This window comes from Kogia breviceps, chromosome 15 (genome assembly GCF_026419965.1).
Source record: "Kogia breviceps isolate mKogBre1 chromosome 15, mKogBre1 haplotype 1, whole genome shotgun sequence".
In the NCBI taxonomy this organism is placed as follows: domain Eukaryota; kingdom Metazoa; phylum Chordata; class Mammalia; order Artiodactyla; family Physeteridae; genus Kogia; species Kogia breviceps.
Window position 1 is genome coordinate 22257564 of NC_081324.1, and position 24315 is coordinate 22281878.

At 36.1% G+C, this 24315-nt stretch overlaps 1 protein-coding gene across 2 annotated transcripts in view; it reads right to left on the reverse strand.

Moving 5' to 3' along the window:
* Nucleotides 1-6889: 6889 nt before the first annotated feature.
* SMAD4 (SMAD family member 4) overlaps nt 6890-24315 on the reverse strand; it is a 38179-nt gene continuing 20753 nt past the window's right edge. The window contains exons 8-12 of one of the 2 annotated variants that reach the window (XR_009331347.2): nt 20256-20439; nt 19060-19228; nt 9903-10041; nt 9252-9364; nt 6890-8410 (exon numbers count right to left, since the gene is read on the reverse strand). Coding sequence is in view for 1 of the 2 variants with exons in the window: in XM_059039804.2 (XP_058895787.1) it covers nt 8199-8410; nt 9903-10041; nt 19060-19228; nt 20256-20439 (704 nt within the window). In the remaining variant the exon portion in view is untranslated. The remainder of the gene's footprint in view (nt 8411-9251; nt 9365-9902; nt 10042-19059; nt 19229-20255; nt 20440-24315) is intronic. The other variant, XM_059039804.2, reaches the window with a different exon arrangement.

The window sequence follows — 24315 nt, forward strand, 5'->3', positions numbered from 1 at the left end:
TTTTGCTGTTGTTGGATGACTTGTTCTATAAATATCAGTTAGATCATATTGGTTGATGGTGGTGTTGAGTTCTTCTATATCCTTGATGATTATAACTATTCTATCAACTGTTTAAAAAGCTATGTTGAAGTCTCCAATTATGGTTGTGGATATATTTCTCCATTCAATTCTATCATTTTTTGCTTCCCATATTTTGCTGTTGCTTGGTATATACACACTTAGGATTAACTCTGTCTTCATGAATTAACTCTTTATCATTACATACTGTCCCTCTCTATCTCTGGCATTTTTCTTTGCTCTTAAATCTACTTTCTCTGATATTAACATAGCCAATACTGCTTTTCTTTGATTGTTTACCTAATATATATTTTCCTATAAACCTTCTTCTTTCAGATTGCCTATACTGTTATATTTGAAGTTTCTTGTAGACAGTATACAGTTGGGTCATTTTTCTTAATACAGTCTACCAATATCTGTCTTTTAATTAGTATATTTAAACCATTTGCATTTAATGTAATCATTAATATGTTAGATAATAAGTCTGACATTTTAAAAAACATTTTCTCTTTGCTCTGTTTTTTTTGCTTGTTTTCTTTCCCCCCCTGCCTCATTGTGAGTTACCTGAACATGTTTTAGATTTCCATTTTGATTTATCTATAGTATTTCTGAGTTTATCTCTTTGGTTAGCTTTTTCAGTTTTAAATATTTACTCTGTATACATTTAGAATCACCTTAGGTAGTGCTGCAATTTTTGCTTCGACTAGCAAACATAATTTAGAAAACTCAAGATGAGATTTATGTATTAACACATATTTTTGCTTACCATATATATGTATTATTTTGCTTACCAGATTTTTTATTTCTTCTTGATATTACCTTTCTTCTTTTATCATTTCCTTTCTGTTTAGAGAAACTCCTTTAACGATTCTTTTAGGGTAAGTCTGCTGCTGACAAATTCCCTCAACCCATCCTGTCCATCTGTCTGGCCCAAAAGGACTACATCAAAATAAAGAAGTGGATGCCATCCCCAAAGTAGGGCCAGAACTAAAAGAATTGCTCTTTTAGAACAGAAAGGGCTGAGGGTAAAGGGCACTACAATTTATCACAGTGAGAAGGCAGGGTGAGAAGGGTTTGAAGAGGAGTTGGGACTTTTCAGGTTGTCATTTGTGGGAGCTGTGATAAGGCAGGAGATGGAATAAAGAACAAAGAATCAAGGGTCAAAAGCAGAGGGCAGAGAGAGATGAAGAATACATAAAACTGCCCTTACTCCTGAAGAGTTCCACAAAGGAATGTTTTTTGTGTTTTTTTTCCCCTCAACAGAACGCCAATCGAAAATCCTCTTCAAGTTCAGCTTAAAATACTCTAAATTTTAGGTCAGGCAAGAACAAGTCTCTCGGCCTGATAAATGTCTCTGGAACTCACATCAGCAAGACCAGAAAGAAAATTATGATTTGGTTGTGATTTTTTTTTTTTTTTTTACAAGCCACTGCCAAAGAATCACCTTACCTGACCACCCCCTGCCCCACATTGACCCCTCATTTCATAAAGGAGGCAGCTCGGGGGGAACAGCTTTCTTTAACTTTAGATGGGCAATGATAGGGTCGGTCTCCAATTTCCAATTTCTGTCTCTCCTTTAAGCATCTTGGTTCTCATAATTCCCTAGTACCCACCTCTTCAACCACCATCATTCCACTCTCTCCTTTTAGAAATGAGAAAAGAATGGGGACTGTTCTCCCATGGTCATATTTGAAATGCTGTAGTTCCCATTTCAATGGTCACAAAGCAATGAAAGAAAATGTCCTCAAGTCTGAGAATTCGCTACGTGATTAGAAATTCTTTCTAGATCTAAAACATCCACAGGCTTTAAAAAAAAGAATGAGCACATAATGATTTAATTGGCTTTCTCTTTTAATCAAAAACATACTTTGTTACAGAGTTCTCAGGAAAGGTTCAACTATTTTTTAGCCACAGACTTCAACCAGGCAAAAATATACAAAAAGCCACAAAGGAACTACCAGAGCCTTAGCTAACCAGTTTTCCCAAAAGCAGATGCTAAATGTGGCTCTTCTGTGAGTTTTGGCATAGCTGCATTCCTCTGACTTCAGAGGAGGAGACAGAGTTGGGAAATACTATCACCAAATCTGTTCCCAACCCCTAGTCACCTCCTCCAAATGGTTCTGCAGCTCACCAGGTTTTCATCATCCAGGAGCTTTCACACTTTTCCCTTAAATCACATGTCCAAGGCATTGGCCAGAACCCATACTTGGAAGAAGTTTGCTGACTCCATATTTGGCCTTTTAACCAATCCAAGCCCATGAGTCCTTCTATCAATGACAAGCAGCCACAGCAACAGCAGCTGGTTTCATTCCTTCCTTTCCAGCTACCACAGAGCTGGCCTCTACCAGGACTCCCCAATCCCCTACCCTCGACCCACCCCCAAGGAAGTTTCTCAAGGTCCTTAAAAAGGCCAAGTCCATTAATTATACTCATCCAAGGATAGGCTGGAAGAGAACTCTGAAAGGAATGCTCCAGCCAAAAGTCTTCTAATCAAAATGGACCTAAAAAGAGCCAAAAATAAAGTGAATAATCATCCACTGGTATTGATTTCTTGAGTCATATAAACCATTTTAATTGACACAGTTCAAAGGAATTTCCCTGTTTTGAAAACAGAAGAGTTAAGAAACCAAAGACCCAAAGCAATGACCTCTAATAACCATTAGGCATTTACAGTAAGTTTTCAATCCATTTTGGTTAAAAAAAAAAATTACCAGCACACAGTACTTAAGAGGATGGTGTCACACACATACCAACCCAAAAGGTAGAATATCATGACTCCAAAAAAAGCCTTACTACACCTTGAATAGAGATGATGGGAAAATAAAATAAAGGCTTTTCTCCATTTTTTTTAAAAGTATTTATTGCAGCCCCCAAGGCGGTGCTAGGCCTTTGGTTGAATTTAAGTTTTAAGGACATATTATGTAACTTCTTGTCCACAGAACAGTAATAAAATATCAAGCCTAGTCTCATTTGAATAATGTGGAAATAAGTAAAAAGCCCCCTCAGACAGCAGACCAAAGGTAAGGAAGAAATCAAAAACTGCTGCAAGGTAGGCAAGGTCACTTAAACTTCAGAGCTGGAAGAACTCATCTAGTCCAACTCCCTCATTTTACAGATGAGGCAACTGAGGCCCAAAGAAGGTAAATGACTTGCCCAAGGTCATACATCAAATTAGTGGCAGAGCGCAAATTAGAGAGTGCAACTGTCTGGCCCCAGCCCAGAGCCACTACTAGTTTCAGGCTGATCAAGAACACTAGTTCTGAGACCTATTGAGAAAGCATCTGAAATAAACTGAAAATTATCCGCATCAATAGAGAGAAATGATTGTCTTCCTTTTCTCCTTAGTTCTTCCTACATTAAAAAAAAAAAAAAAAAGATGATGATGAAAGGAAAAGAAAAAAAGGTTCATTCACTCATTCAAGTCTGATGTTAAAATCCCTGAAAACACCAGCAATCACTTTAGCTACTTCTTGGGGCAGGATATCAGACCCTCAATTCTCATAAAGGCACCTAAAGTTCAAAAATATCTGTAGAGGAGGAAGGCCAGAAGATAGGACTCAAAAAGGGGACATCAAAACAAAACAAAAATGATCTCCTCATTTTCCAAGGTTTTTGTTTTTTTGCTGTTTTTTTTTTTTTTTCTTTTTTTGCTGGTGTCCTCTAGGCAATGGTATTACCTCTGGCTATTGATGCTAACTTACTAACCAACCCTTGTAACCCCAGTTTTTGTTTGAGCAGCATTCAAGTGGAAGCAACAAAACCTTTCAAAGGGGAAAATTATGAATATGACTCATTTCTCTCTATCTCAACTACCTGAAACTCAGCAAGAATCCGGAAGCACACTAAGCAATCAAACTGATATCAAATGCCAAAGTAGTGAAGTTCTTTTCAATACTTTACAGGAAACTTCCTTGGGTCCTGTGTCCCAGTTTGCCCTGGTGTTTTAAAGAAAGTTCTAATAAGTATGGTTATCTGGCTTCCTTGCCCAGTCGGGAAAATGAATCAGAAAGGGAAGAAGGAACTAAGGGGAGGTATACTAGTAACACACAGGAAGTGGTTGCTGTCATTAAAGGGCCGGGGGGGAGTATAACAAAACCAAACATTCCAAACCATAGGAGTCTGCAACCATTTAGTGCAGGTAAAACAGTCCGTCATGTCTTAGCAACCTCTGAAGTCTACAAGACAGGAGGCACAAAAGAAACACTGTATCTAGTATGTTCTCTAATATACATATCAAATAACTCCACCCCCCAAAATGGCCAAAGTAAAAAAAGTTTTACTGCTTAAATAAGGCAAGTCTGGATTATGCAGAAAATTCCATCCCACAGTGATACCAGATAAATAAGATAAACAACCTAGCAACACTGGGACAAGTGCTTACAATCAAGGCTGGGCCTGAGGATGCTATGAATAAGGCCACTAACTTTTTACATCCTTCCTGATATATCTTAGGAGAAAAGGAATTATCTAGTTGTGAGGAAAAAATAGAAAGGTTGCACACAAGATTCTCATATCCCATCTTCAATAATCTTGCAAAGGAGGACTTAGGCGATTATTTACAGATAGCTATCCGCAGCAATGGGTTCTGCCTTTAGGAAGGAAAAAAAAAAAAAAAAAAGCATTTCTTCTATCTGCTAGTCTTAGCCAAACCCCATCCACAAAAGAGCTGTTAACTGACTTTACAGGTAATTGCTTTCATATACTCATTTACCCCAATAACCTAAAATTCACCATTTTCCCAATCTGCTATTATTAAATGCCAGTAAAATGACTCAGTGATGGAGGGAGCAACCTATAGAAACTATCAACAAAAAGGGTTCTGCCTTACTGAGAATAAAACTTCTTCTTCCAAAAGGCTCTCAAAGAGGTTCTGAACTAATCTGATTTTGCATAATAGCTAGTAACTACTAACTAGTTACCACCAAACCAGGAATCGAAATACTTCACCATATATTCTTTAACCTCCACATATATACTTAAGGAACACCATGGAACATGTAAAATTTCCCTTCTTCAGATGGGCGTGTGGTCAAAGAGACAACCGCAATAAACTTTTGAAATAAGATTTATCATCTGGAAGACAGGACATTTTATTTTGCCTTCAATGTTCTATTACAAATACCCCCTCTCTACACTACACCCTTCCACACGAAAGTGGATTTTTAACTTTGAAATACAACACAGCTCATATGTGTTCAGTTTATTTGGGTATTCTGAGTATGGTTATCTCTAAGCCAGGTCACTCAACCTGTAAACCTACAATGTTTACAGGAGGAATTGGGACAGGCAACCTATTTGCCTGTTAGGTCAATACAAATGAGCCATGCTTCTAGAAAAACAAGGTTATATGGCAGTGATTCATTATCATTATCTTTGTATACCAGGGGTAGTATACTATAAAAAATGACAGACTATATCCCACAAAAGAATCTACTCCCTGGAAAATAAAGGCAACACCATTTTGGATTTAAGGATTTCCCTTTGATAATGCACTGAAAGGCACTAGACAAAAGTGGAATGGGCCTCATACTGGATTGATTATAAAGGTACAAACCTGGTTCATCTCTCTCTCAGCTTCCACTGAAATTCAATATTCTGAGTCTCTGAGATATGAACTAGCTAGACAAAACCCACCCAGAACCATATACTCAGAGCAATCAGATTCCAAGAACTGTGGACACTATTCTACTCTTAAAATAGCCATAAAATCTTAAACACTGTGATTCTTTTAGTCTTACTCATCAAAGATGACTACCTCTAAGAAACGTAAATACTGTTCAACAACTAAGCCCTCAGAAATAACTGATTATAATACACTAGATGTTTTCTCAAAAGCATGTGACTGAACCTAGGCACAAGTATAAAGCAATTAATAACTAGAAGTACTTCTATGTACTTGTCGTATTTTTATGGCTCTTTGCAAAAAGAAACCAAAGTGGGTGGCTTGGCCTGAAAGACAGACTACTTAGCAAATATTTTCCACAATACTTTCCCTAGATGATTAAACATGTAAACCTTCTTTAAAGTAGAATAGGAGGCAATGGATTATATCATAGCATGCTTATGGTTCTAATCAAATAACCTCGATTTTTAAAATCTGTTATTCTAAAACTCTCTCCTCTTGCTCCTATTCTTCATTCACAATAAAATAGACCTAAGTCAAAAATTTCTAGAGAATGAAGATACCTTTTAAAAAATCTGCCAATAAAATGTAAAATCACCAAACTTTACAGATTAAGATTAGGTCTTTAACAGAAGTATCTGTAAGTACTCAAGAGTATAAATGAGTTGGTAGAAATGTTATTTTAAAAAACAAAATACAAGTAGCTTGGATCAAGATATGTTTAAATCACAGCAATCAGCAAACTCAGTGGTTTCTAGGATGGTCTTACTAAGAAGACCTAAGCAAAGAAATAGAAGATTTGTTGATATAAGGATGACTATCATGCATTAAGTGTTTCTCATGTCTCAAACTTGTAACACACCTGAAATAATCTTATTACACTTAGAAAGGCCCTCCATGAAGAAAGCAAAAACATCTGAAAGATAATCCTTGATTTATTTCACACTATTTATCCTGTAGACAACCTATTTATCTTATAGACAATCAGGCCTAGTTTTGCTACAGTAAAATAAAAGTTAAAAAAATAACCAACCCTACACTTGATACATAATGTCCATAGGAAAGTCCTGGTAGAGTGGGAGAAAAAAACCAAAGCTGCCCAATAGTACTGGCTGTTTGCCTGTCATTTAGTAGAAGGTGTCTCGACACTAAGGTTGGACTCAAAAGTGCAAAAGAAAAAAACCTTAAAAATCAAACCTAGAATTCAACTTTGCATGTTGAGATTCAGTTTTATTTATGCTACTAGCTAAGTAAAAAGCATACATATTGTATCTGTGGTACAGTCAATACATTTGCAACTTTTCTACTTAAATTCTCTATACAAAGTCACTGCCAATTGATATGATCATTGATGGCAAAGGGCTTAGAATAACCAAAAGATATAAAAAAGTTTGCAGTCTTGCCCCAAGATACAAAAACTGAATTTTAAACAATGTCATAACATACATGATTTAAACAGTATACGAAAAAAAAGTCACACATCAAATCAAGTACAAAAATATCCAAACTACCTATTATGAACGGTAATGTTTCCCTTATTCTGCACTGTATTTAACACAGAATTTAGCAGTTTCCAAAATATTATTCAGTTTAAGCACTGCCACCTTTGCAGAACAGTAAGATATTAGATGGAGTGACACTGCTTTTAGTGTTTTTAAAAATACAAAACCTTTCCCTATGTTAATGAAGGAAAGAAATTCCTCCTCTAGGCTTCTTAGTAACCAACCCTGTGCCTAGAAATATAGAATACATCTACTGTTTACCAGGGCTAAAGTAGATTTCGTGATAAATAGTTATCCAACAAAGATAACAAATGTAATTTTAAATGATATTCCTTTGGTAATTTTAAGGAATTCTCAATATACAGAGATTAGTGTTTTGCCTTGGCAAAAGAAAAATTGAAGTCGCAAGACAATCTGAATTGAAACCATCTTCACTAGTTTAACTTGAAAAAAACATCTGCATAAAAGGTTATAATACATTACTATCTTCTTTTTTAAACACAGAGTAAAGTTGCTCTTGGTAAAATTAACTCACCCACATGGCACAATATTTTGGAGTAAAGTATGTTCAACAATAACAACTCACACACAAGATAACATAGGTGAATTAACTTTGAGAACTTCTCTGCCTTTAAAATCAGCAATATTGAATTTATTCTGTAGAATAACACACATATCAATGTTCTGCATATAAAAGGCTCTAAAACATTTTAAAGGGCTAAATTTTCCAGCATTGGAATGATTCCTTCATACATAACTGGTGAAGATTTAATAAGAATGTGTTTTTCCTGATCTTCAAGCTCTGAGCCATTCCTGAAAAGTTCTAAATAGGAAAAAAAAATTGTTTTAATCCAGTTTCTGTCTGCTAGGAGCAAGGCAGCAAACACATTTTTCAACCCCTTATGAAAAGATAAAGCAGAACAAAAGTGAAATATATCTTCAGATTATAAACAGGATTGCATTTTATAGTCCACCATCCTGATAATGTTAAGGGCCCAACATTAAGTTAAAAGACCTCAGTCTAAAGGCTGTGGGTCGGCAATAGGCATGGTGTGAAGTACTTCATCTAGGAGCTGGAGGGCCCGGTGTAAGTGAATCTCAATCCAGCAAGGCGTTTCCTTGATGCTCTGTCTTGGGTAATCAGGCCCCCAGCCTTTCACAAAACTCATCCTGAGTATGCATAAACGACGAAGGTCATCAACACCGATTCCAGCAGCAGCTGACAAACCTAACAGAAGAGATTTGGATGACGTCAGAGGGACAGGTGATCTCTTCTCATCCTCCCTAAATCTTACATTAATAAGGTGATCAGCTTTCTTTACTTCATTCTCCCCAGCATATAACTTCTCTGTCAAGGTTCCAAAAAGTAAGTGTAGATATATACTTTATCAACAGGGACTGAAAACTTTTGGTTAAGACCATCTGTATTCCACATGGGTCTTCTAGCTACCATCAATTATGAATTACCACAATCCACCAACACCCCACCTGTTTTTCTCTTTAGAAGTGGAGGTGAAGGAATAAAAAACTACTTGTTTTTAAGAGGTAATGTATGTCTACAGGTTGGTTCTAAGAACCTTACTGTCTGTCTAAACAGTCTAGTTCAGAATAAGACATGACTAATAATGATACAGTTAACAGTCCTGGTTCCACTAAGACTTCTTGGATGACCCAGATGATGTCTGTCTCTCAGTTTCACAATGTAACAGAAATAATATGTAATTACTCAACAGGGGGCAATAGATGAGAATGAAAAATTTAATAATAGTTCTGGATTCTTTAAAAAGCATGTTTATAACATCAAAACTAGCAAATTAATGGTTTAGATACCCAAATCTTTTAAAAAATAAATTTTCTAAATGAGTATGCCTTATCTACCTCTAAATTGTAAACTCCTGAACATAAGTCACAACGGAGACTCTGCATCTAATTTTCCAGTCAGAACATACAGTCATATAGTCAATCTGCATTCATCAATGTTACAATGAAACTAATGGGAGGAATTTGTATGTACTGTAGAGAAACCTGCAGGGCCACTGCAGTTTTCTTAGCCAGTGTGATTTGCTTACCACACTGAAGAGGTTAAGAACAGGGGTTGAATGAATCACTAGTTATGCCTTCAGACGTGGAAGATGGGTGCCACGTGTTTCCATCATAAAAGTCTATAGTCAGGAGTTTAACTCTGCAGTAAAAAATTCCCCATCAGTGTGAAACCTGGCACACAGTTCAATTTTACCCTAAAATTAAAAAAAAGTCTACAAGTTACCAAAATACCACCCTCACTTAGTTTTCTCTCCATGCTTATCATACTTAAGAAAAAACTGGAGAGGTGCCTAACTCTGAAACTGAAATATGCTTTCCTTCTAGAATAAAGCAAAGCATATCAGTGATCTCAACCCACCCTGGCTGGTGAGGCAAGAATTAAAAGCATCAGCAAAAAAAAGGGGAGACTGATCAATATAATATAATAACCCCTTTTCTCCTTTATCCCATACTCCCTTTTTTGATACAAAAAGAATGAACACAGGGTCCTAGACAAAGGGCAACTATTACAGAAGAACAGTTCTCTTTTTTTTGTTGTTTACAAATTCAAAAATGTTATCCCAGTAAAAAGAACTTTAATTTCTATTATTGCTTAAAGTAACAAATCAACTGAGTCAATCGAGGTAAAATGCCAACTATTACACTTTAAAAAAAAAAAAAATCAAAAGTATACTTACTGATAGCTGGGGCTATTCCACCTACTGATCCGGGGCCAGGGATGTTTCCTGCCACGGCTGCTGCCTGGGCAGCTGCTGCAGCTTGTGCAGTAGCTGCCTGTTGTTGCATCTGACGATGACACTGACGCAAATCAAAGACCTTAAAAAAAAGTATAAGTCTCATGCCATGAGTCCAGCAGAAAATATTCCATACATCAAAAACCAATGCACAGGGGCTTCCCTGGTGGCTCAGTGGTTGAGAATACGCCTGCTGATGCAGGGGACATGGGTTCGTGCCCCAGTCCGGGAAGATCCCACATGCCGCGGAGCGGCTGGGCCCGTGAGCCATGGCCGCTGACCCTGCGCGTCCAGAGCCTGTGCTCTGCAGTGGGAGAGGCCACAACAGTGAGAGGCCCGTGTACCACAAAAAAAAAAAAAAAAAACCAATGCACAATTTATTTAAAACTCATAGCTTGATTTAGCTCTCAGAATTAAACAATTCAAAATTTTAATTTTTTATGTATATGTAGTTCTTTGGAAAGGTGGCTTGAAGCTCACCAAGAGGCACATTTCACTAGGAGGACAGCTTTGGCTGCCACAGCTCTCTGTATCCTTTATCTAGAGTTCAGTGAGGGGCAGCCATTATTGTCCTTGTGAAAAACTACACCACTGTGTAAAATGAACAGTTAAGAAATCATCCGTCCCTTTCATAACCAAATTGCTGAGAGTTTTCTTTAGGCTGAATCGATGGCCTAGGTCATAAGCCAACTTCTTTTCTTTATCATTCTAACTATGCGGAGGAGTGAATAAAAGGCACTGTCACTATATAAGAAAACAACTACATTTCTCAGAGATGTACATTTTAATCCATAGGAGCAAAATAACATGATATTTAGGACTTGTTTTAAAATACTTTAGAAACAGAGGAAAAAGAATAGATCAAGTAAATGTAAAATCTTAACAACTACTGAATCTCAGTGATAGATACATGGGATTTCATTAACTATTTTCTCATTACTTTCTGTATGCTCGTGATTAAAAAAAAAATGCTTAGCTTTGAATCCTATCACTGATACCTGCTACCTACATGGGTTAAATTTCTTAACCTCCTGAGGCCTCAATTTTCTTATCTATAAAATGGGAATGCTAAGTGTACATGCTTTTTTATAATGTTGTTATAAACTTGGCATAGTATACAGTAAGCTATCAATAAATGTTACTTATTATATTATATTTTATTTTTGGCCTCCCATGTAGCCATTGACCTTTCAGGATAAGTTAAGGAGTTCATAAGTAATTTCAATGTTCTTTATCAGCCATGCCAAGGGCTGGCATTTTTTAAAGCACTGGAAGATTACACAAGCAGAGTGATCATCTTAGAAGTTGTAGGAAAGGAAAACAAGGACAGAGTAGAAGCAAGACTGCTCAATGCACTTTTTTTATATCATTTTAATTTCTGAACCGTGTGACTATATTCCTTTGTCAAGAGTAAATTACATTAAAAAAAATCCTTCTAGTATGCACAAAACCCAAATATAAGCAAGCATAATTATCCTTGACAATAAAAGAAATCAAAGAATCCATAACATAGTATTTTATCAGATAAACAACAGGTTTGGAACCCAAACCATTAGTTTTCAGATGCCTGAAAATATTCTGTCTTTAGCCATGGTATTTACATGAAACACAAGAGCATACAACAATAAACAAGAGAACCCTCTCCAAAGAGCAAACCACATTCCTATTTACTTATTTCTCTACTCAATGCCAATCTTCCAGAATCAATGACAGACAAAACTTAGACTACTATCCCATTCTCTGCAGAGATAGAAATTTGTCACATATAGATGTATTTATTACCTGACCAAACTATCAGTCCTAAAAGGCTTCAGAACAGAAAGCATGACAAAGTCAGGTCTGGATATCAGAAATCCCACAATGCCCAGAACAAAAACCACTGTTTTCTCAAGATTCCCAAGAGTCCATTAGATTCTGAAATTTTCCACTGGGCTCTCTGACCTCTTAGAAGGCATCACCTAGCACAGTACAAACTGGGACTCAAATATTTGAAATGCCAAATAGCTCTACAACCACTTCCTTTTTTTTAAAGAAAGAAACGAACAAACCTTATTTTTTAGAGCAGTTTTAGGCTCACAATAAAACTGGGGTAAAGCGAGCTCTGCCTCCCCACTCAAGCACAGCCTCCTCCACCGTCAACGCCCCACACCACAGTGGTGCTCCTGCTACATCGATGAACCTACCCTGACACACCGTTATCACCCCAAATCATAGGCTACATTAAGGTTCACTCTTGGTTTTATAATTCTATGAGTTTAGACAAATGTATAATGACATGTATCCAACGTTGTAGTGCCATACAGAGTATTTTCACTGCCCTAAAAATCCTCTGCGCACTGCCTATGAGTTCTTCCCTCCTCTCTATCCCTGGAAACCACTCATCTTCTTATCGTCTCCATAGTTTTACCTTTTCCAGAATGTCAGAGTTGGAGTCATACAACGTGTATGTAGCCTTTTCAGATTGGCTTCTTTCACTTAGTAATATGCATTTTAGGTTCCTCCATGTCTTTTCATGACTTAATAGCTCATTTCTTTTTAGTGCTGCATAACATTCCACTCTGTGGATATACCAGTTTATTTACCCATTCACCTACTGAAGGACATGTTGGTTGCTTCTAAGTTTTTGGCAGCTGTGAATAAAGCTGCTGTAAACATCCGTGTGTAGGTTTTCGTGTGGACATATGTTTTCAAATCATTTGGGAAGATATTAAGGAGTGTGACTGATGGATCATATGGTTAGAATACATTTAGCTATGTGAGAAACTACCAAACTGCTTTCCAAAGTGTCTGTACCATTTTGCATTTCCACCAGTAATGAATGAGAGTTCCTGTTGCTCCACATCCTGGTCAGCATTTGGTTTTGTCAGTGTTTTGGATTTTAGCTATTTTACTAGTATGTAGTGGTATCTCACTGTTGTTTTAATTCACAATTCCCTAATGATACATGAACTTGAACATCTATTCATATGCTTACTTGCTATCAATGTATCCTCTTCACTGAAGCATCTATTCAGGTCTTTTGCCCACTTTTTAATCAGGTTGTTTTCTTACTGTTGAGTTTTAAGTGTTTTCTATATTTTCGATAACAGTCCTTTATCAGATGTGTCTTTTGCAAATATATCCTCCCAGTCTGTGGCTAATCATCTCATTCTCTTGACAATGTCCTTTGTAGAGCAGACATTTTTAATTTTAACGAAGTCCAGGCTATCAACTGTTTCTTTCATGGATCCTGCCTTTGATGTTTATCTAAAACGGCATTGCCACACCCAAGGTCATCTCCTATGTTATCCTCTAAGAGTTTTATTTTTTACATTTAGGTCTTTACAACCACTTAAAAAAATTTTTTTTTAACCATCGTTAACCTAGTATGGCCCGGGAGGAGGGAATACAGCTTACTTATAAATTCCCAGGGTTCAAATATGTTCTCAATATATCCCCACCTCTACCATGAGTTATTAAAAATAACCAAGAGATATTTACACATAGGTTCTTTACAATATGTTATAAACAATCATAATTACGATTGTCTTAATCTAAATCTATGCTAACACCAGGAGCACATATTAACCACAAAGATGAAATTTTAAAACTTTTATCTGCAGATGTAGTAAAAATGATTCATTAAGCACCTCAGCAAACCTTCTTTCCACATGGGTTATTTATGTAATTACAGCATCCACACCAAAAGACATAATTATTGGCTATACTCTTAACTAAAACTCAGGCTGCCTCCTCACTGTATACTCTGTCTATACCATAATAGGTTACATCTGTTATAATGGATAGTACAATTAAGGCTTTCATTGAAATGCAACCATCTTCTTTTCAAAATTTGACTGAGTTGTTGATAAAAACAATTCAAAGTAACCAAAGGTTTTAAATATTCTTTTTGGCTCAGATCCAAAACATATTTCTGATCACCACCCCTGGGCTAATCAACAATTTGCCTCTGATTTCATTTATTTAAACACATTTCCTGTGGTTACTCTCATATAAGTTTATTACAAACCTATTATTTAACAAAGGTGAGTATCTTATAAAGATCACTGTCAACATCTTCAGGATATTCTCTTTCAACCAGGAGTCAAATTTTGGCATTCTTCTTTATAAGGCTCAATTACAGTACTCTGTTTAAATCAACACCAAGAAATAGTAATCCAGAAAGAAACAGATAATTGTGTTGGTGGTATACTGGGCATCTGAATAAGATTGCTTTAAGGACTTGCTAAGTAATCTGACCCGGAGGTAAGAATCATGATATATAGTAACTGAAAATAAATTTAAGTGGGATCATAATAACCTCCAACCTAGTCCAGCTGTGGTTTAGAAACACAGCCAGCCCCCTGTCCCTAACATATATGTGTTCAAAAACAAACCTGACTCATCATCATAAGAGAAATGCGTATCAAAAACCACCACAGGGCTTCCCTGGTGGCGCAGTGGTTGAGTCCGCCTGCCGGTGCAGGAGACACGGGTTCGTGCCCTGGTCCGGGAGGATCCCACATGCCGCGGAGCAACTGGGCCCGTGAGCCATGGCCGCTGGGCCTGCGCGTCCGGAGCCTGTGCTCCGCAGCGGGAGAGGCCACAACAGTGAGAGGCCTGCATACCGCAAAAAAAAAAAAAAAAAAAAAAAAAAAAAAAAAAAAAAAAAAAAAAAAAAAAACCACCACAATGAGATACCACTTCACACCCTCTAGTATGGCTAAAATCAAAAAGACAGATAACAACAAGTATTCGTGAGGCTGTAGAGAAATCAGAAACTTCATACACTGCTGCTGTAAATATAAAATGCTACAGCCACTTTGGAAAACGGTTTGGCAGTCCCTTAAAAAGTTACACATAGTTACTCTATGATCCAGCGATTCCACTCCTTGGTATATGCAAGAGAAATGAAGACATATGTTTGCACAAAAATCTGTACATGAATGTTCATAGCGGTATTATTCATAATATAGCCAAAAAGTAGAAACTCGTATGTCCCTCAACCAATGAATGGATAAACAAAATGTGGTATATGAAATATTATGCAGCCCTAAAAAGAATGAAGTACAGATATATGCTACATGGATGAAGCTTGAAAACATTATGTTTAGTGAAAGAAGTCACAAAAGACCACATTATATGATTCCATTTATAAAAATTGTTCAGAGTAGGCAAATCTATAGAGAGAAAAAGTAGATTAGTGGTTATCTAGAGCTGCAGAAATGAGGTGTTGGGAGGTAACAGATAAAGGGTACAAGGTTTCTTTTTGGGGTGAAGAAAATGTTCTAAAATTGATTGTGGTGATGGTTGCACAACACTGTGAATATACTAAAAATCACTCAATTCACTCAATTGTACTCTTTTAATGGGTGAATTATATGGTATGTGAATTATCTCAGTATCTCAATAAAGCTCTTAAAAAACCTGAGTGTCTACTGCTTAAGCAACACAAACAAAACACATCTTACTTTTGAAAGCAAAAGAGCAATGTCACTTAAAGAGAATTCAAACATATGCTCCATTTAAAGCTTGTAAAATGCCATTTTGTTACATCAGATTTTCATAAATATAAGGTAGACTGCTGTATCATGAGAAGCAGGAAAAAAAATCAACATCTTAGGAGAAAAAAAAATAAAATTTAGTCCTAGCTTCTTGGTTTATAAAATGAAAAAATGGTTCTTCAAACCTTTGTTTTCCTCATTTTAACTAAAAAGAAAAAAAATGTGTTTGTGTGTATGTATGTGTATTGGGGGTACGGATGGATTCCCCCATGTGGACTCCCCAATGTAAGGGCACTCCTTCCTTCCAAGGGTTCATGTATCATGTATCTGTATGTAATTCACCCCAGTAACATGATCTCTGGTGAAAATCTACCTGACAACCTAAACTTTAGTACTGCGGCCCAAAAAATTAGTAAATGAAGAAAAGGCCAATGGTTAGATTTAGGATAAACTTGCATCTCTTTCTGGCTAAGAAGAAGACTCTTCTGAAGAACAATATACTTAGTAAACAGAAGTAAAAATTTTTAAGTCTTAGTTAATACAACAAAAATGGGATGTTTTTTATTCCACTAAAATGTATCACAAGATAGTTATTTATTGTTAAAGGCACAAGTCTGAGATTGCTATAAAAATCTATCTATAACAGTGGTTTATCAAGTGATGACATGTCTCATACCTGGGTGGCTTTTCAAGGACCATTTGTACCAAAATAGAGATACTACATTATTTGACAATCCTAGAAATTAATTATACAAGATTCCACATTTTTTAAGCTTAAATGTTTTAAATACTACTTCATATACATTAGGTTCATAAGTACTGTCTGGCACAAAGTATATATTCAACACTGTAGTCCTCTGTCCATTCACTTCTAATTGCACAAGTAATCCAGAGACTTGTAGTCAAGATGGATGCATAGTTACGCATAATCACCTTCTCTCTCTGCTCCAAACATATACAAAGGCTAGAAAAACTATTAAAAATAGGTATCTTCCAAGCCAATCATAAAATTCATGTGGAAATCCAAGGGGCTGGCAATAGCCAAAATAATCCTGAAAAATAACATAGTTGGAGAGCTCACACTCCCCAATTTCAAAACTTCCTACAAAGCTATAGCAATCAAGAAAGGGTAGTACTGTCACAAGGACAGATATATACAGCAATGAAATAGAATTGATGGCCCAGAAAAAAAACCTTTATCACTTAAGGTCAATTGAGTTTTCAACAGGGTGTCAAGATAATTCAATAAGGGAAAGAACAGTCTTGAAATAATGGTTGCTGGAACAACTGGTTCTCATACAAAAGAACAAAATGGGATCCTTTCCCTACACCATACACAAAAATTCACTCAAAATGGATCATAGACCTAAATGTTAAGACCTAAAAGTATAAAACGCTTAGAAGAAAACGTAGGCATAAATCTTCAAGACCTTGCCTTAGGCAATGGTTTCTTAGATATGACAAAAGCACAAGCAACCAAAGAAGATAGACTATACCAAATTTTAAAACTTTTGTGCTGCAAATCATTATCATGCAAAAAGTGAAAGATGAGCCAAAGAATGGAAGAAAATATTTGCAAATCATGTATCTGATAAAGGACTGATACCCAGAATATATAAAGAACGCTTACAACAATAATAAAAAGACTAAAAAACCCAAATAAAAAATGGGAAAAGATCTGAACAGACATTTCTCCAAAGAAGATACACAAATGGCCAATAAACACACACAAAGAAGTTCAAAATTATTAGCCACTAAGGAAATGCAAATCAAAACCACAATGAGGCAGACACCACTTCATATCCACTAGGATGGCTAAAATAAAAAAGGCAGATAATAACAAGTGTTGATGAGACTACAGAGAAACAGAAACCCTCCACATACATTGCTGGTGGAAATGTAAAACAGCACTGCCATTCTGGAGAACAGTCTGGCAGTCCCTCAAAAAGTCAGACATATAGTTATCTTATGATCCAGCAACTCCACTCCTAGGCATATATCCAAGAAAATGAAAAAATACACCTACCTAAAAACCTGTACATGACTATTCATAGCAGCATTATTCATAATAGCCAAAAAGTAGACACAACTCATGTCCATTAACTTATGATGGATAAACAAAATCCACGGTGGAGAGCAAGGACAAAAGACAGAAGGTACTTGGGGTACCAGCACCAAACAGGTGTAGAGGACAGGAACTTGACTTCTCAGAGTGATATGGAAAGAGAAAACAGGCTCTCCGAGGGCTACAACTGGGCACCTGCCCATAAATCAAGTGCTGGTACAATAGTTTGACAGTTAATTCAGAAATGCAACTAGGAATAAAATTCTTGTCCATGGCATAGCATCAGAGAAATCTATGCAATAGGAATTAGGCCCTGAGCATACCTGGGGATTGGAACTCAATTTCCTCAAAGGACAAAAATTCCTCTACCTTCTAAATATAAGAATTGTTCCTGAGATGTGGATCCCAGGGTGCCAGACTAAGGCAAAACTGCCCTATAGGGAGAAGCAATGACAGGAAGGAAAAAATAAAAAATAAAATCTCTTGAGACAAACTTGCCAACAAATATTAAATAGACTACAAAGCGTACAAGGAAACACAGCACCACTTAAAAATAATAACAGCACAAATAAGCAAAATTCCTTGTGGAAAAATTAGAAAGCACAAATAAATATAATTCTATTCGTGTGCTAAGCAATTTCCTAGGACTAAGTGATGAGGCAGAGTTAATTCCACTAACTTACAATAGCTAATCTTAAAGATGCTGAGGATGATGGTGAAAAATCTGAAATTAGAAATATATTTAGGGTATCTAATTACCATCTTCTGCTTTCAAAAACAGTGTATGTTATAAATTAAAATTAAAATAGGTGGAGGGCTTCCCTGGTGGCACGGTGGTTGAGAGCCCGCCTGCTGATGCAGGAGACGCCGGTTCGTGCCCCAGTCCGGGAAGGTCCCACGTGCTGTGGAGCGGCTGGGCCTGTGAGCCATGGCCGCTGAGCCTGCGTGTCCCGAGCCTGTGCTCCGCAATGGGAGAGGCCACAGCAGTGAGAGGCCCGCGTACCACAAAAAAAAAAAAAAAAAAAAAAAAATAGGTTGAATATGTAATAATTAATGAAAAATACCTCAGGCTTAATTTGCAAAATAATATAGTAAATAAAACTATTTAATGCACAAAATATCTAACCTTAAAAAAAGTGGTACTGAAGAATTTTTCATTTGTCAGTTCTTAATCTGAAAAGCTATACTTTTAGAATTCCCTTCCATAAAATCCTAAAGGTTGGCTAAGATGCAATTTCAGATTCTGAGTTTTACATATTTTATATCAAAGGAAATTTAGAGGTTTCACTCAGTATTTTCAAGAGCCTGTGTTATTACTCTAAAACATTTAACAAATTTGCTAATAAAACAATATGGCATGAATGCATCCACAAAACTAGATAACCACTCATGTCAATAAAAGTCCCCAGGAAATGTGTTTTATATACAAATGTAATTTCTGATTATTTAATACATAAAGACATTTTTACACTACTCCCACCTCCATCTCAATTCTTTAAACAACAAACAGAGCTTTCCAAGTCTAAAATATTTGAGTAAAATTGCAACTAACCTTTATATATGCACTTGGGTAGATCTTATGAACAGCGTCTCCAGGTGCACGTCCAGCTTCTCTGTCTAAGTAGTAGCTCTGTACAAAGACTGCGTGGTCACTAAGGCACCTGACCCAAACATCACCTTCACCTTTACATTCCAACTGCACACCTTTGCCTATGTGCAACCTTAGGAAGAAAAAGTGAATCACATTTCATTTTGATAAGTATTTAAAAATAAATTTTAGTTCAGATTAGATAGCATACCCAATACTGAAAAATTTTAAAGAATAAAGGATATTATGTAACACCATAACCAAAAGATAGCCACTGTTAACATTTCCATATGTTTCTTTCTTTTTTTTAGTATCCTACTCATATGTAATAATGATGAACATTCACATAATGCTTATTATGTATCAGGAACATTCAATATAAATTCTCACTTAACCTTCACAATTCAATTAAAATTAATTTAAAAATTCAGTTAATCACATGAGCCAAATTTTAACTGCTCAACAGCTACATGTGGCTAGAAGTTACTATACTGGACAGCACATATATAAACCATTTCCTTCATCACAGAAAATTCTATTAGACAGCACTGGTTTAGAGTAGATAATTTGCCAAAATCACACAGCTAGGGATAGAGCCAAGATTAGGTGCTTATGCACACACACATTTCCTTAAAGAGCTGAGATCACACAGTACCTAAAATTGTGTATGTTTTCCTGTAATATTTCATCTTACGTATTTACATTTGATTATGTAAACTTTTCATATTTTAATGACTGCATAAAAATGAAAGTGTATTAAAATTTACTTAACCATTTTACCTTTTATTATCAGTCTTCCATTATAAATAACACTTGTGGAAACATGTCTTCATTTTATGTTATTTCCTCTCAGTAAGTTTGTAGAAATACCATACAATCAGAGGAAATAAAAACTAGTTTTCAAACCGGGTTCCAAAAGGTCTAGTTACTATTCAAAACACAGAAACCTCACTAACTTTTAAAGACTGTATTTTATCATCTTTTAAATAACAAACATCTACAATTAAAATGAAATGCTTACAAATTCTGAATTTTTAAGATGATCTTTATTCTTTTATCTATACTCGAAAACATAATTTACATTGAAAGATATCTCTGAATAAAAGACAATGCACTATGTTCAATTTTTAAAATTAACTATCTAACTATACAATCAATACCTTGCTCTCTCAATGGCTTCTGTCCTGTGGACATTGGAGAGTTGACCCAAGCAAAAGCGATCTCCTCCAGAAGGGTCTACATAACCATCAACAGTAACAACAGGACAGCTTGAAGGAACCTTAAACGTCTCTCCTACTTGAACATCCATTTCAAAGTAAGCAATGGAACACCAATACTCAGGAGCTATAGGAGATAAATGGGAGAGAACGGCCAATCATGTGAGAAAGATTTAAGGCTTTCACTTTCACTCCATATGACAAAGTTTTTCTTAAAGGGTGAAGGAAGTGGACAGCACCCAAAAGAATTTATAATGCATTATAAAGTAGGCACTGCCATGTCTTCTACTTTTCAGCTTAGTATCTAACATTCTTGTTAAATACTAACAAGAAAAAAGTCATGTATATTCTCTATGTATAGTACCATGTCACCTGTTAAAAAAAGTCATTTTTAAAATCTGGAATTTGGTTCTTACCTGAAAGTACCCAATCAACAGGGAATTTAAAGACTGGAAATAATTAGAATCATAAATTTTTTTACCATGATGTTTCATCTAACTGCACATATTTTCTATGTAGTCTGAACATTTTTTTTTTAAAGCACACTGATTCTAATACGTATTTCAGAGAAGTGTTCTTGAATAACATCAATCTATGGTATATATTTATAGATCCCTAAATGAGAGAGAGGGCATAACCAAGTCAGACATCACAGATGAGAGTCAAAGTTAATTACACTCCAACTACAGTTTCTATGAGCAGGAATTTTTAATTGTCTCTTGGATGAAAGGTCATTTGTCCCATCTGTATTTTTAGTGAAGTCCATTCATGTTAACTACTACAATTTTTTAAATTATTTTTTTACACAGCAGGTTCTTATTAGTCATCCATTTTATATACATCAGTGTCTACATGTCAATCCCAATCTCCCAATTCATCACACCGCTTTCCACCACGCCCACCGCTGCTTTCTCCCCTTGGTGTCCATATGTCTGTTCTCTACATCTGTGTCTCAATTTCTGCCCTGCTAACTGGTTCATCTGCACCATTTTTCTAGGTTCCACATATATGTGTTAATATACAATATTTGTTCTTCTCTTTCTGACTTACTTCGCTCTATATGAGTCTTTAGATCCATCCACGTTTCTAAAAATGACCCAATTCATTCCTTTTTATGGCTGAGCAATATTCCATTGTATATATGTACCACATCTACTTTATCCATTCGTCTGTCGATGGACATTTAGGTAGCTTGCATGACCTGGCTATTGTAAATAGTGCTGCAATGAACATTGGGGTGCATGTGTCTTTTTGAATTATGGTTTTTCTCTGGGTATATGCCCAGTAGTGGGATTGCTGGGTCATATAGTAATTCTATTTTTAGTTTTTCAAGGAACCTTCATACTGTTCTCCACAGTGGCTGTATCAATTTACATTCCCACCAACAGTGCAAGAGGGTTCCCTTTTCTCCACACCCCCTCCAGCATATTTGTTTGTAGATTTTCTGATGATGCCCATTCTAACTGGTGTGAGGTGATACTTCATTGTAGTTTTGATTTGCATTTCTCCAATAATTAGTGATGTTGAGCAGCTTTTCATGTGTTTCTTGGCCATCTGTATGTCTTCTTTGGAGAAATGTCTATTTAGGTTTTCTGCCCACTTTTGGATTGGGTTGTTTTTTTAATATTCAGCTGCATGAGCTGTTTATATATTTTGGAGATTAATCCTTTGTCCGTTGATTCATTTGCAAATATTTTCTCCCATTCTGAGGGTTGTTGTTTTGTCTTCTTTGTAGTTTCCTTTGCTGTGCAAAAAGTTTTAAGTTACATTAGGTCCCAATTGTTTATTTTTTTTTAATTTCCATTACTCTAGGAGGTGGATCAAGAGACATCTTGCTGTAATATATGTCAAAGAGTGTTCTTCCTATGTTTTCCTCTAAGAGTTTGATAGTGTCTGGTCTTACATTTAGGTCTCTAATCCATTTTGAGTTTATTTTTGTGTATGGCGTTAGGGAGTGTTCTAATTTCATTCTTTTACATGTAGCTGTCCAGTTTTTCTAGCACCACTTATTGAAGAGAATGCCTTTTCTCCATTGTATATCCTTGCCTCCTTTGTCATAGATTAGTTGAGCATAGGTGCATGGGTTTATCTCTGGGCTTTCTATCTTGTTCCATTGATCTATGTTTCTGTTTTTGTGCCAGTACCATATTGTCTTGATTACTGTAGCTCTGTAGTATAGCCCGAAGTCAGGGAGTCTGATTCCTCCAGCTCTGTTCTTTTCCCTCAAGACTCCTTTGGCTATTTGGGGTCTTTTGTGATTCCATACACATTTTTAAGATTTTTTGTTCTAGTTCTGCAAAAACTGCCATTGGTAATTTGATAGAGATTGCACTGAATCTGTAGATTGCTTTGGATAGTAGAGTCATTTTCACAATATTGATTCTTCCAATCCAAGAACATGGTGTATCTCTCCATCTGTTGGTATCATCTTTAATTTCTTTCATCAGTGTCTTATAGTTTTCTGCATACAGGTCTTTTGTCTCCCTAGGTAGGTTTATTCCTAGGTATTTAATTCTTTCTGTTGCAATGGTAAATGGGAGTGTTTCCTTAATTTCTCTTTCAGATTTTTCATCATTAGTGTATAGGAATGCAAGAGATTTCTGTGCATTAATTTTGTATCCTGCAACTTTACCAAATTCATTGATTAGCTCTAGTAGTTTTCTGGTAGCATCTTTAGGATTCTCTATGTATAGTATCATGTCATCTGCAAACAGGGAGTTTTACTTCTTTTCCAATCTGTGTTCCTTTTACTTCTCTTTCTTCTCTGATTGCAGTGGCTAGGACTTCCAAAACTATGTTGAATAATAGTGGTGAGAGTGGACATCCTGTGTCTTGTTCCTGATCTTAGAGGAAACGCATTCAATTTTTCACCACTGAGAATGTTTGTTGTGGGTTTGTCGTACATGGCCTTTATTTTTTGAGGTAGGTTCCCTCTATGCCCACTTTCTGGAGGGTTTTTATCATAAATGGGTGTTGAATTTTGTCAAAAGCTTTTTCTGCATCTATTGAGATGATCATTTGGTTTTTCTCCTTCAATTTATTAATATGGTGTATCACATTGATTTGCATATACTGAAGAGTCCTTGCATCCCTGGGATAAATCCCACTTGATCATGGTGTATGATCCTTTAATGTGTTGTTGGATTCTGTTTGCTAGTATTTTCTTGAGGATTTTTGCATCTATATTCATCAGTGATATTGGTCTATAATTTTCTGTTTTTGTAGTATCTTTGTCTGGTTTTGGTATTAGGGTGATGGTGGCCTCAAAGAATCAGTTTGGGAGTGTTCCTTCCTCTGCAATTTTTTGGAAGAGTTTGAGAAGGATGAGTGTTAGCTCTTCTCTAAATGTTTGATAGAATTCACCTGTGAAGCCATCTATCTGGTCCTGGACTTTTGTTGGGAGATTTTTAATCAGTTTCAATTTCATTGCTTGTGATTGGTCTGTTCATATTTTCTATTTCTTCCAGGTTCAGTCTTGGAAGGTTACACCTTTCTAAGAATTTGTCCATTTCTTCCAGGTTGTCCATTTTATTGGCACAGTGTTGCTTGTAGTAGTCTCGTAGGATGCTTTGTATTTCTGCAGTGTCTGTTGTAACTTCTCCTTTTTCATTTCTAATTTTATTGATTTAAGTCCTCTCCCTCTTCTTGATGAGTCTGGCTAATGGTTTATCAATTTTGTTTATCTTCTCTAAGAACCAGCTTTTAGCTTTATTGATTTTTGCTGTTTTCTTTGTTTCATTTCAATTATTTCTGCTCTGATTTTATTATTTCTTTCCTTCTACTAACTTTGGGTTTTGTTTGTTCTTCTTTCTCTAGTTCCTTTAAGTGTAAGGTTAGATTGTTTATTTGAGACTTCTGTTGTTTCTTGAGGTAGGATTGTACTGCTATAAACTTCTCTCTCAGAACTGCTTTTGCTGCATCCCATAGGTTTTCGATCGTCGTGTTTTCATTGTCATTTGTCTCTAGGTATTTTTTTATTTCCTATTTGATTTCATCAGTGATC